At 41.8% G+C, this 14473-nt stretch overlaps 1 protein-coding gene across 1 annotated transcript; it reads left to right on the plus strand.

The window, feature by feature from the left end:
* Positions 1 to 11775: 11775 nt before the first annotated feature.
* On the plus strand, positions 11776 to 12372 carry diras2 (DIRAS family GTPase 2; the record flags this gene model as incomplete). The annotated part of the gene is made up of 1 exon (XM_080842311.1): positions 11776 to 12372. One exon carries the CDS (start codon positions 11776 to 11778, stop codon positions 12370 to 12372), a length of 597 nt encoding a protein of 198 aa, XP_080698437.1.
* Positions 12373 to 14473: the final 2101 nt, after the last annotated feature.

The following is a 14473-nucleotide window of genomic DNA, read 5'->3' on the forward strand; positions in this document are numbered from 1 at the left end:
GATTCAGTCACCGGCCTCCTAAGATCAACGACACACACACACACCGAGCAACGCGACTCAACACACGACTCAGATGAACGACACACACACACAGCAACGCAACTCAACACACGACTCAGATGAACGACACACACACAGCAACGCAACTCAACACACGACTCAGATGAACGACACACACACACACAGCAACGCAACTCAACACACGACTCAGATGAACGACACACACACACAGCAACGCAACTCAACACACGACTCAGATGAACGACACACACACAGCAACGCAACTCAACACACGACTCAGATGAACGACACACACACACACAGCAACGCAACTCAACACACGACTCAGATGAACGACACACACACAGCAACGCAACGCAACTCAACACACGACTCAGATGAACGACACACACACAGCAACGCAACGCAACGCAACTCAACACACGACTCAGATGAACGACACACACACACACAGCAACGCAACTCAACACACGACTCAGATGAACGACACACACACACACAGCAACGCAACTCAACACACGACTCAGATGAACGACACACACAGCAGCACAACTCAACACACGACTCAGATGAACGACACACACACAGCAGCACAACTCAACACACGACTCAGATGAACGACACACACACAGCAGCACAACTCAACACACGACTCAGATGAACGACACACACACACACAGCAACGCAACTCAACACACGACTCAGATGAACGACACACACACAGCAACGCAACTCAACACACGACTCAGATGAACGACACACACACAGCAACGCAACTCAACACACGACTCGAAGGAGGGGGGAACTGTGCTGCAGTGACCTCAGAGGACAGGAAGTCTCTAAACAGCTAAAACAGGAAAGGCTCATAATTGAATGGTATAGCTCTCTCTCTCTCTACTGATAAACAAGGAGCAGACAAGGACAAGAAGAAGAACTAGAAACACGAAGAAGACAAGATTGACTGAGTGCCTGGGTATGCACCCATGTGTGATTGAGACATGGGCTCTCAACTCAACCTTAGCGTTCTAAAAACATTCAGCGTTTAATATACGCTGTTGTTAATACACGCTGTTGTTAATACACGCTGTTGTTAATACATGCTGTTGTTAATACACGCTGTTGTTAATACACGCTGTTGTGGTTGAAATCAGTCAAAACTCAAAAGCATAGCCGTAGAATATCTAGAATTTATCAGCAAATGATATTTCCATCAGTATGACAAATTAAACAATTGCTTCCAGGTTAGTGTGTGCCAGGGCCTAACTGCAAGCCAGTGTCACTCTTCCAGAAGCACAAATGAATCAGGCTCTTGCTACACACTGGCAGACTGAATGCAGAGGACAGCACACTCAGGGTCCCGGCACAAACTGGCGCGTATTTTCCATACAAGCGACCGCGGTAGTGAAACTGACATGCTCGTCCAAAACATCTCCTTGAGAACGTCATTTGTGTGGAAATAGAAAATGCTGAGTCGTCATCTGTGATGACATGTACATGAAATTACTTTTCTAAAAATAAACTATAAATTATATTTATTATATATAATAAATACATCAATGCAACCTTCTAAATGATGTGATATTATTATCAGAATTTTGGCAACAATATGGTTAAGATATGTCAAGTAAATTTTAGTTATGTGCAACACCCTAATTAAAAATGCATGAAATGTATTAAACAGTTCCATTGTAAGTAACTATTGTCATTCCTCACCAAACCATAATTGTAACTCTGTGTTTAATGCAATTTGCACAGTAGAAGAAAGCTAAATCTAGTTGTTTTAATCAAATGGTAAAACACAACTCAAAGAACAGAATGCTGATAGTAACAGCAATACGTGAGAAAGGACAGCGCAGTGTTTTTATGCAGAACAAAAAAAAAACAAAGCTGCCAAAAAAAGTTCAACATGCATTCTGTTGTCCTAAAATCTTTCATGTTGTCTCTGCAGCACACACAGCACACACACACACACACACACACACACACACACACACACACACACACACACACACACACACACACACACACACACACACCGTAGTGCTGCTGGCCTCTCACACAGCCTTAACTTCAAAAGCCGATCGCATGACAGGAACGAACAAGGATCTAAATATACATAAAGTGCGCAACATGCACAGGAACCGCAAAAGAAAAGAAAAGGAGGCCAGACTCTCTCTGGTAAGAAAGGTCATCGTTATGGCAACCATGGCCACAGACACGGCAGAGCCATGGGGGTACAGTTTCACCCCGAGCGCCTGGAGATCTTTACCAGAGAAGGGGTCAAATGTGAAGCTGAATCTTGGTCTGGTGGAGAGAATGACCCTACAAACAAAAGGTTTTCAAGCAGGACTGCTGAACACTGCTGAGGTACTGAGCCGACCCGTATGAATGTTAACGTGAATGGAGTTACGTAACGAGAGTGAGAGGAACCGTTCACATGCATCTCCACTGAACGCGATGAAAGCACACACTTGTGAGGAGTACTTTCTCAACATATGTTCTTCCTGAGAGTGCACATGGCAAACATGCATGAACATTTGCACTCAAAACACTTTGAAGATCTTATATGCAGGATAACACCAGACAGAAGGCATGGCTGAATTAATAACACATTGTTGTTGTTGTTACATTATTATTGTTGTATTAGTATTATTGATATTGTTATTATTATTGTTGTTATTATTAATATTGTTATTTTCTATCAGCTGCAGTAACTGAAACTCACTGTGATCAGTTGCCTAAAAAAAGTGAAATTACACACTTATGACAATTAAAAAATACCTAAAGACATAACTAGATAAGTAGATAATTAAAAAATGATAACTTTAAAAAAAGTTCACATTTGACCTCTCCCCGATTCCGTCCATTGGTCATCTGATAAGGCACCACGATAAGAAGACTGATCTCCGGCCAAAAAGCTCAGTCAGCAAAACTAACTTTCTCAAGACCATCTTTTTTTTTTTTTTTTTGGCCTTTAACCATTTTAAAGATCTGAACAATGAAAAGCAAAAAAAAATCTAAATGAAGAAATAGACATAAGCTTGAATATTTGTCATATTTAACATTTAATATTTCTGGCCAGAATGTGATATTAATTAATATAAATGCTGTTTAGATATTTCATATAGCCTAGTCAGTCATCAAGAGAAATCAATTTTAACAGGAATATTTGACTCATTAACTCTTAAAAAAAATGTGGTGACGGTCGATAATATAACTCCTGAATTAGGAGGCCACAACATACGGTCTTCGCAAACTGAAGTATCTTAAAGAGTTCACCAGACATCTAGTTTCTATGAAGCACAAAATCAATTAATGAAAAATAAAACTAAATTAATGATTGGCGCATTGGCACAATTATAAAGTAAATGCTTTCAAAAAGCTTTTCTTCTGCTCCACCCATTTATGTTAAATTAGTTTTTTTTTAAATTAACGTTCAAGAAATTTGCTTAGATAGAACAAATATGAACATGTATGGGCATACATGTATGAACACGTTAAAATTAAATAACTCACCAAAACTGCATATAATTAAAAAGAAAGAAACTTCTAGTCGGTCTTACCAGAAACTGTTGCAGTCCTACTTCAGCCTATGACCGCTCTCAGAAGCTACCATCTTCAACTGCTTGCCTAACAGGAAATGCTGTGGTCAAGCGCTCTCTGGATAATTCGTTTTGACATAGGGTGCACTAACAGAGGGCAAGTCTTACAGTTCGAAAGCTAGCAGAGAAAGGAGAACAAAAAAAGAAATTCTCTCGAAGATGTATTAATTCAACGTTTTGGATCTCTCTGCTCGACTCTCTGTGTGTCTCAGCCGAGTTTTAAAATTAACACTTCGAGAGTTACGTGGACGTGTTGGCCAGCTTCCTCATTTCAGCTCGGTTTCAGTTACTTCCTCGAATAAAAAAAAAAAATAAGAAAAACAACTTCCCTTTTTTAACCCATGTAACTATTAACAGAAAAGGCATACTAATGCAACTAGAGCAGTATTCTGGGAAATTCTGGACACCCCAGATGACACAGCCCACTGCTCCTTGACTTGCCAATGCTTTATTATGTAAGTATGACACTGAAATCATCTTTGAGTGTGTTATCTAGTCTAGACCTTCAAAGTATGCAACCAGGACAGGAAACTGTATCTATACCAAATATGTCCACGTGGTAGTTCTGATCTAGACATGGACTCTGTTTTGCGGCAGAATGTCCCTCTCCACTTCCATCTATGGTCGAATCTCTCTGGTTTTCCATTGAACTCCTCCCTCTATGATGTGTTACGCAGACCACAATGACTGAATGGTCATCTTTGGAAGCAACAGTAGAGATTTAGAATCATAGAATCATAGAATCATAGAATCATAGAATCATAGAATCATGAGCTCCAACAGAAGCTCTTTGCAGGCCCAAAACAGACACTGTTGTGACGAGTTCTGCTTATTGATCAGACACAGAACTAGATTTGTATTTTATGTGTGTGTGTGTGTAAGTACTGTTCTAACCAACTATGGCTACTCATGTACAGTCATTGCCTTGATCTTTGGTAGCTTAGGCCATGTGCATAGAATGTGTGTGCGAGGCCTGCAAATCTGTGGTCTCTCTAAAAACACATCGCAAAGTACTGTTCAGCAGTAATGGGTAGCTTCTGGAAGCTATCTGGAAGCGCAGGTGTCACCTTTACCCGTAATGCACAATATGGACTGAAACTCTGAATGCAATTTAATACTTCCTTTTAGCCAAATTTGGATTTTGCCATGATATGTACTTATTTATCAAATCCAAATAAAGAAGTAAACTGTGTGTGTGTGTGTGTGTGTGTGTGTGTGTGTGTGTGTGTGTGTGTGTGTGTGTGTGTGTGTGTGTGTGTGTGTGTGTGTGTGTGTGTGTGTATGTGTGTGTGTGTGTGTGTGTGTGTGCTCAGACACAGAATTAGATTTGATTTCTTATCCTGTCTGATAATCACCTACCACAGTTTATTGGCCATTTAAATTCACTGCAATATGCACTGAGAGATAGAGAGAGAGAGAGAGAGATTGGGTGTTTGCATGAGTGTGTGTGTGTGTGTGTATGTGTGAAAGAGAGAGTGTGTGGGTGTATGAGAGAGAAAGAGAGTGTGTGGGTGTGTGTGTGTGTGTGTGGGTGAGAGAGAGAGTGTGTGAGTGTGTGGACATACCAAGTATGTATAAAAGTATGAAGCCAAAAATGAAATCAAAGTGTTTTAATGCACAGTAGTTTGTGAATATCTATGTGTGTGTGTGTGTGTGTGTGTGCTGTATATGTGGTCTTAAGTACTGTTCTAACCAACTATGGCTACTCATGTACAGTCATTGCCTTGATCTTTGGCAGCTTAGGCCATGTGCATAGAATGTGTGTGCGAGGCCTGCAAATCTGTGGTCTCTCTAAAAAAAAGGGCCAAACACTTCGCAAAGTACTGCTCCACATCAGCAATAATTGGTAGCCTCTTCATCTGGAAGCGCAGATGTCACCTTTACCCGTAATGTACAATATGGACTAGAACTCTGAATGCAATTTAATACTTCCTTTAAGCCAAATTTGGATTTTGCCATGCAAATAAAGAAGAAAACTGTGTGTGACTGTGTATGTAATGTGTGTGTGTGTGTGATACGCATTCATGTGTACCAGCTAAGAGCATTCATGTGTAACTGGTAGTGTAATAATATCCATCCAGCTCAGGAAACAGCCGTGTGTGTGTGTGTGTGTCTGTGTGTGTGTGTGTGTGTGTGTGTGTGTGTGTGTGTGTGTGTGTGTGTGTGTGTGTGTGTGTGTGTGAGTGTGTGTGTATGCGTTTTTGTGTGTGTGTGTGTGTGTGTGTGTGTGTGTGTGGGTGGGCGAGCGGTAAGGCCATGACAGAGGCTATGATAAGCAGTACAGTAACCTTCTCCTCAAGGTGACTTGCTCAAGAGAGCAACTCTATTCAAATGGCCAACTTGAACTTCTATGTACCTCATGCAAAACGTCTCTCTGTCTTCTCCTGTTAGTACAGGCTTGAGATTCAGGTGTGTGTGTGTGTGTGTGTGTGTGTGTGTGTGTGTGTGTGTGTGTGTGTGTGTGTGTGTGTGTGTGTGTGTGTGTGTGTGTGTGTGAGTGTGTGTGTGTGTGTGTGTGTGTGTGTGTGTGTGTGTGTGTGTATGTGTATGTGTGTGTGTGTGTGTGTGTGTGTGTGTGTGTGTGTGTGTGTGTGTGTGTGTGTGTGTGTGTGTGTGTGTGTGTGTGGTTGGGAGATTGGATCTCCAGTCTACCAATGCTCCTAGTTTCCATCAAATCACCCTCACAAGTCACAACAAGCTTCCCTGCAAACCACATGATGCTTGGAAAATGATGAGAAACAATGACAAAAATGTACATCGCAACAGGGATGAATAATTGCATGATTAAGCATCTGTAAACATCACTTTGTTAGTTTTGAAAACTGGGGTCTTATCTTACATTTCATGTTATTATTAAAGGCACCCAGTGCAACTTTATAGGCTTGAGACTCGAAAAATTAACATTCAATTTCTAGTCAGTTTTTACACGTAGTAAGTTTCAATAACTCCATACCATTACATATCGACATTCAAGGAGCAAAGATAAGGTTGTGTGGTGAGAACTGATAGAAAATCGTAAACAACAACAATTATTTTTAAGCCTCGAAAGTTGCACTGGGTGCCTTTAAAACAACTGCAGACTGCACCAAGGTGAAGTGTCTTTCCCTTCCCACTATACATAAAAGGGCTTCCATACGTTTGCATTTGTAGTGTCAATGAACTGAAAAACACAGTGGAACTTGTTTCTATGATTGCGTGACTGTGAAGACGTACTACAGAGCAAAAACAACATTCAGATGCACATGGTTTTACAACCAGATGGGTAATCAGTGCTGAATGATACTAATTTAATGCATTTTTAATTAAACTCTTCTTTATTTATATTACATGTCATTTGTTGAGAATGGTTAACATCAAACTCCAGCTAAAATCCCTAAAATGTTTTCCATGACACATAGAATGTAATGGACTAATATAAACTGTAAATATGTGAACTTATTTATCTAGATTCCACTAGACTACTTTTGAAACGTATTTTACTAGATTCGACTAAACTTCTTTTGAAACTTATTTAATTAGATTCGACTAGACTACTTTTGAAACTTATTAATCTCGATTCGACTACACTACTTTTTAAATGTATTTATCTCGATTCCACTAGACTGCTTTTGAAACTTATTTATCTAGATTCCACTAGACTACTTTTGAAACGTATTTATCTAGATTCTAGACTACTTTTGAAACGTATTTATCTAGATTCTAGACTACTTTTGAAACGTATTTATCGAGATTCCACTACACTACTTTTGAAACATATTTATCTAGATTCTAGACTACTTTTGAAACTTATTAATCTAGATTCCACTAGACTGCTTTTGAAACTTATTTATCTAGATTCCACTAGACTGCTTTTGAAACGTATTTATCTAGATTCTAGACTACTTTTGAAACGTATTTATCTAGATTCTAGACTACTTTTGAAAAGGACTGGGTGTCTGCTGTTCACAGTGAGTCCCATCGCTGGAAGTGTATGTGTGCGCTGCTGCATATTCAACTAAATTATGCGACATGTCAAAACTTCATATTTGACATTTAGGTCAAACATGAGCATATGCTGCGGATGACACGAGACGCTAGACTGTACATGGAAACTCTTTGGTCAAAGGCTAACACTACATGATTTCTTTTGAGGCTTCGCGTACATGCTCTGTTCCTTTTTCATCTCTCTCTTAGTAAAGGAAGCCTCTTACAAACGCTCTCATCTTTCGCTATTTTTAGAGAACTTGTGTCTCAGGTTTTGAGGTGAGAGAGACAGGAAGTCATTTCAGCCATCAGCAGACAATGACTCCACTCGCAATTGTACCCTGTGCAGACCTAGACTGTAATCCCATTATACACCAGCAGAGGGCAGTATGGTGCAATCAACAACATTCAGCAGGCGGATTCCTTCCTAGTTAGGTCCTCATGCTCCATCTCTCCTCACATATCAGTGCACAATAACCTCGTGTACCATACATTTATCATGAACAGCTCCTGAAAAACATGTGCCTTTGAAATGTGTCCCTTGGAAATGGCTGTGTTTGACTAATGTGACATTTTCTTTCCTCGAAATGCGTCAGGAGGACGCCCGTCAGCAACAGCACTGCTTCGCAAGAAATGTTATTTCTGAAGGGATGTGGGGATTCCCGCATGAATGATGACTTGTAAATCCAGTTAACGTTTCGTCATTTTAAAAACTGGTATTCAAAACCACATGTATATGTCTTGAACACCACTGACTGAAGCGTGGATGAGTTCATAAATGAGCTGATGTATACAGCATTCACATGAATTGGGAAATTACAGTGTGCTCTAGATATCCAGCACCTGACAGCCAAAGCTTTGCAACAGGCTTCCCACGTCTGTTCTAAATGTAAGTAGCCCCTCCATGATGTTTGATCATCCAGGCAGTTATCTGGACCACCCCCTACAGCCAGAACCACTGGCTCCTTCTGCAAGAGACCCAGCGGGCTTCAGCGTGTTGTCACAGCCTGGTGCCACATACACACACACATAGCACTGCATGATCATCACATCACACTTGAAGAGGTCACAGTCTGCTGCCACATACACACATAGCACTGGCTCATTCATACACACATACGCAGCACTGCATGAGCACGTCACACCTGAAGGGGTCACATCACACCTGAAGGGGTCACATCACACCTGAAGGGGTCACATCACACCTGAAGGGGTCACATCACACCTGCAGAGGTCATGTGACTGCCAGTCTGCTGCCACTGGTGAGGTCTGATGGCGCGTCAGTCATCGGCAGATGCCCATATATGGGCATACCCTTCCTGCACACTATCCACACAATACTTTGCAATATGGTCGGTTCCTAAAGCTGCTCTGTGGTTGTTACCATGGCATCAAGGGCATTGGCAATGACAATAAGCATCCTTATATGATCCAAATAAAACATCCGTGTCAGAATGATGCAGATATAACACAACAGGAAAAGCCCCGATCTGAAACGTGACACCTCATATTCTTCATCTCACTGTTTCGCCTTTTAGCAACATGGATGACACAAGGATAAGCATGTGTGCGCGTAGACACACATAGAGAGATAGAGAGAGAGAGAGACAAACACACACACACACAGAAAGAGAGAGAGAGAGAAACACACACACAGAGAAAGAGAGAGAGAGAAACACACACACAGAGCCAGAAACACAGAGAGAGTGAAGAGAGAGAAACAGAGAGAGAGAAACACACACACACACACACACACACACTCAGAAAGAGAGAGCGAGAAAGAGAGAGAGAGAGAAACACACACACAGAGCCAGAAACACAGAGAGAGTGAAGAGAGAGAAACAGAGAGAGAGAAACACACACACACACACACACACACACACTCAGAAAGAGAGAGCGAGAAAGAGGGAGAGAGAGAAACACACACACACACACAGAGAAAGAGAGAGAGAAAGAGGGAGAGAGAGAGAGAAACACACACACAGAGCCAGAAACACAGAGAGAGAGAAAGAGGGAGAGAGAGAGAGAAACACACACACACACAGAGCCAGAAACACAGAGAGAGAGAAAGAGGGAGAGAGATAGAAACACACACACACACACATCAAGAAAGAGAGAGAGACAAACATAAAAGAAAAGTGCTTCTTGTAAGCCAGAGAGCCACAACAGAAACAGCACAATTTCCTGGCAAAGACAAGGAAGTAACAAAAGATTAATTAAAAACATGAATTATGGCATGGCGGTGTGATGTGGTAAATTACCCCAAGTAATATTACTCCAAGTGTAATATTGGCAGACATTATGGAGTCCACAAAACCAGCAACTTCACGCTATTACTGGTACACAGATAATAAAACCTGTCATCATAGCACCTCTGTGCCTTTATCGTTGCCTAGGGGCTTAATAAACCTGATTGAGCTCAGAGTAAACAGGTCTACATCCTTATACACTATCAGTAGGCTATGCTACTACATTTTCCAAATAAATCAAATATACCCTGACAAACAATAAACCCGATTTTATAAATGACCTGGTAGGCGTTAACTGGTATATGACTAAAGAGCTGCTTTACAATGGCTACCATTCAGAGCTCAGGTAGCTCATCATAGCCAGGTGTTTCAAAAACGTAGGGAAGATGAGCTGCTTTACAATGGTAGCTCATCATAGCCAGGTGTTTCAAAACGAAGGCAAGATAAAAACTCATCCTAAATGTCAGCGCTGATTCACGCGTTGATGGCTGCCGTCACTGGACATGAATAACGACCTACGGAGAGGAGTTTGACTGATGCAAAGAGCAAGGTTTGAATGCGTTATGGACGGGTGACATTTCTCCCTCCCAGGCGTATGCAGATGGGCTTTTTTCTCTGAGAAGACCGGGGTTGTCAGCCTTTGTTGATGTTGTTAGTAAGTTGCAGCTCGGAGGGCGTTGCAAGCCGTGAGATTCCACCCTTACGTCATCAAGAGCGGAGCCTAGAATGGACGCATATCGCCACTTCCGAGAGCTGCTGCGCCTTTAAATATTGGAGTCAGAGCGCCAATGGTTTTTTAGAGGCATTGCAGACTTCAGCGCAGGGGGAGAGACAGGTGCTAGCGAATCCTGGAATCACTTGGCACAATATGACATCAAGGATCTGAAGTGTCATTTCGTCGAAAGCATTTTTATTTTCGTAAGTAGGACGATTGTATCTATAGCCGTTTTATGATGTTTCATTTTCTGAACCTGCTATCCTTCCCCTTTTCGTGTAATCTTGGTCGATGTATTTATGAATAATGCATTTTATAATTCCACTTGAATTTTAATAATATAACATCCATACAAACAACCGCAGCATAAATTCGTTATTTTCATGTGCCCACTCACATTGTAATTTCGCATCTTGCCTGAATCCTGACTCCTATCCGAATATCGAACATCACAGATTCAAACGAGGAGTTACGACCCAATGTTAATAATTCCCCCGTACAATCTTCTGTTTAGTAGATTCGGTTGTAAATTGACTGGATACTACTTTGTTTTTGTTAAAGTTATCCTATCATATGTTTGAAATGTCGACACTCACCTTTTGTGTTTGAATGAGCGATATTCCCTGTGCCAGGATGTCATTTTGTGTTCGTGACCTTCTCATCTGTATCATCAATAATTGGGATTTCGAATTTAGCTATTAGGAAACCAGTCGGATGTCTAGTTTGACGACGTAGAGAGTGATAGAATCCCATAAACCAGCGCGAGACGAGTGGGAGAATATATATATATATTAAAAAAATCTCGTTGTCACCTGCTGTTTCGCCCTCCCTTACATCGATAAGAATGCTGACTTAGCATATGACGTTTAACAGTTGCGGGATAATCAAGCCATGAATATTAGTTTCGTGGGGATACCAGACTCCTAGCCTATAGGCGTCGCGCGGCCAGCCGACCAGACTAGCAAAACGACTGGCACGTCTACATCACGTTTGCGCAGAGTGGAAGACCAGGCAGTTTTAAAATTCATCGTATGCCGCTGTATTGACCATTCAGGCATTCACGAACCTATTATAATTGTGTTTTGTTTATTTAATTGTACAATATATAATATTATATACAATACAATATCTAATATATTACGTAAATACATTTAGTTTTTGAAGAGACTGAGATGTTGATAGGACCTGCTTTGTCTGTGCTGCTGTGTAGGTACTGTGAAGAGATATGCCGGAGCAGAGCAATGACTACCGGGTGGTGGTGTTCGGCGCAGGGGGTGTGGGCAAGAGCTCCCTGGTGCTGCGCTTCGTCAAGGGGACCTTCCGCGAGAGCTACATCCCCACGGTGGAGGACACGTACCGACAGGTGATCAGCTGCGACAAGAGCATCTGCACGCTGCAGATCACCGACACCACGGGCAGCCACCAGTTCCCCGCCATGCAGCGCCTCTCCATCTCCAAGGGCCACGCTTTCATCCTGGTCTACTCCATCACCAGCAAGCAGTCGCTGGAGGAGCTCAAGCCCATGTTCGAGCAGATCATCCAGATCAAGGGCGACATGGAGAACATTCCCATAATGCTCGTGGGCAACAAGTGCGACGAGACCTCGTGCCGAGAGGTGGAGACGCCGACGGGAGAGGCCATGTCCAAGAAGTGGAAGTGCGCCTTCATGGAGACCTCGGCCAAGACCAACCACAACGTCAAGGAGCTGTTCCAGGAGCTCCTCAACCTGGAGAAGCGGCGGACTGTCAGCCTCCAGATCGACGGCAAGAGCAAGCAGCAGAAGAGGGCGGAGAAGCTAAAGGGGAAGTGTGTGGTTATGTAAGGGTTAGGGTAACACGCCATCGGACATAGGATGGGTTGGACGGGTTGGGGGGGGGGGTTGGTCCGAATCTAACATAGTCTCCTGCACCCCCAAACAAGGACGTAGACTAGAATTCTTAGTGACGGTGGCCACAGAGGACACACACACACACACACACACACACACACACACACACACACACACACACGCCCACGCACTCTTCATGATATATTTGTTTGTGCTTGAAGTTTACACAGGGAGGTCGCTGGAGGAGGACACACATGCACACACACACACACACACACACACACACACACACACACACACACACACACACACACACACACACACACACACACAGGTCGCTGGAGGAGGACATGCCACACTCGACCATGTAGTAGCTTTGCACGGAGACCAGGAAGTTGAGACATTCGTACGGTTCTGTCGGACTCACCTGTACATCGGAAAACAACACTGCTAAATTTCTGTACAGTGCAAGACCAAACATCTACAGTGTTCCCCCAATACTCCTCGAGCTCTCTGAACCACTCACAAGAAGAAGCGTTGAGGAGCTCAACGTCCCCTAGTCCCCGGCAGAAAGGGATTTAATATCACTGACTGTGCATTTGTACCAGTGGAAGGTCTCAACGCCCACCTTACTGCTCGGTAACCTATTCCCATCATGACACGTCACACGTTTGGATCGCAGTAGGTGGTATGGTTGCATGGGATATTTGGCTGACTTTTAGAGGTAGCCTTAATCATTAGAAAATGGTTGAACGTGTTTATTTTGGATTTGGACTGTTGTATGAATTACATACAAATCCCCCACGCATAGCAGTGCTATTCGAGCAATACTTGTGAATGTCCAGGGAATTGACCGGTCAGTAAAGATTAGAGTTAACTACATGAGTTCTAGCTTTCCCCAAATGACCCCTAAAATGCTGTGTGCGTTGATTATAGTATTGTGATTATTTTGTATTTATTTTTATATTTATTTGCCTCATGTAATGCTAAAAGGCTATTTTTGGTCTACATTCAGAAATATATATATATACATACATATATATGTAATCTAATGAGGTCTTACAAGTCTGAAATGGTTTTTACTTTTAAGGGTGGTTAGCTGTTGAAATAGCTTTTTATTTTTACCAGAATTACAACTCTAATGTCTTGCCCCGTTATGTTGTGTCAATGACAAAGAAAAAACTGGTAAAGAAATGTGGCAATACTAGCCTGATTGTGCCAGAAAGACTGGTTAGGCTTTGTTCTCCCAACCTAACCTCACGCTTTCGATCTAAATACCCTAACTATTTGAATCAATATAAAAGTAACCGATTGCCTTGCAGTCAGTTCTTGTTTTGTATGACAATGCTTTCTTCCTGTCACTGAAGAGGAAGGAGTGTTTGATAATGATGATTTCCAGAGATAGACTGAGTGATCTCACAGCAATTATGGTGCAGTGTTTCGATATATATAACTTTATTCATTTTAACACTCGTGTCAAAATTGTTTTGGGAATGTGTGGAAGAAATATATGCTGTACGTGCAAGCTCGACCGTCCTGTGAACTTCTCATTGCACGTGCTGAAATAACGTATTTATATTTACCAATCATTTGGCTATTTATTGGTCATTTGGAAAATATTAGAATCTGCTATGTATCTGCATAAGCTAATGCTACCAGTCGTGCTGATCAGCAGAAATTCTGCCCGTTCTAAAATTAGATGTATCTCTTCAGGGAGTGTTTGTGTTATTTGTTAGGCTCTTTTGACCACACCAGATTAAGTACATTTAACTTACAAATACTGTTACACAGTGGCTAAAAGATCATACTTTGACGTCCTAAAACAAGCACACAGTCAATCTGATATTTTGAAAACTTTGTCATAGCAAAAAAATATACACAATGTGAATACAAACATTTCTATAGGAAAGCTTCCTCATATATGTACCAATATCTAGTGTTCCTCGGACAAACATGTCCAGTTCCTCATATCCATTCCAAACAGACCTCTGTCATGTGTGCGCAATAGTAACATTTTCTTAACTTCCTTATTTATGTGCAAATGTGGAACATTTCGTTTTATTTAGGAGATCTGTATTCATTGTGTAGTCATCTG

Source organism: Sprattus sprattus (assembly GCF_963457725.1).
Source record: "Sprattus sprattus genome assembly, chromosome: 7".
Classification (NCBI taxonomy): domain Eukaryota; kingdom Metazoa; phylum Chordata; class Actinopteri; order Clupeiformes; family Clupeidae; genus Sprattus; species Sprattus sprattus.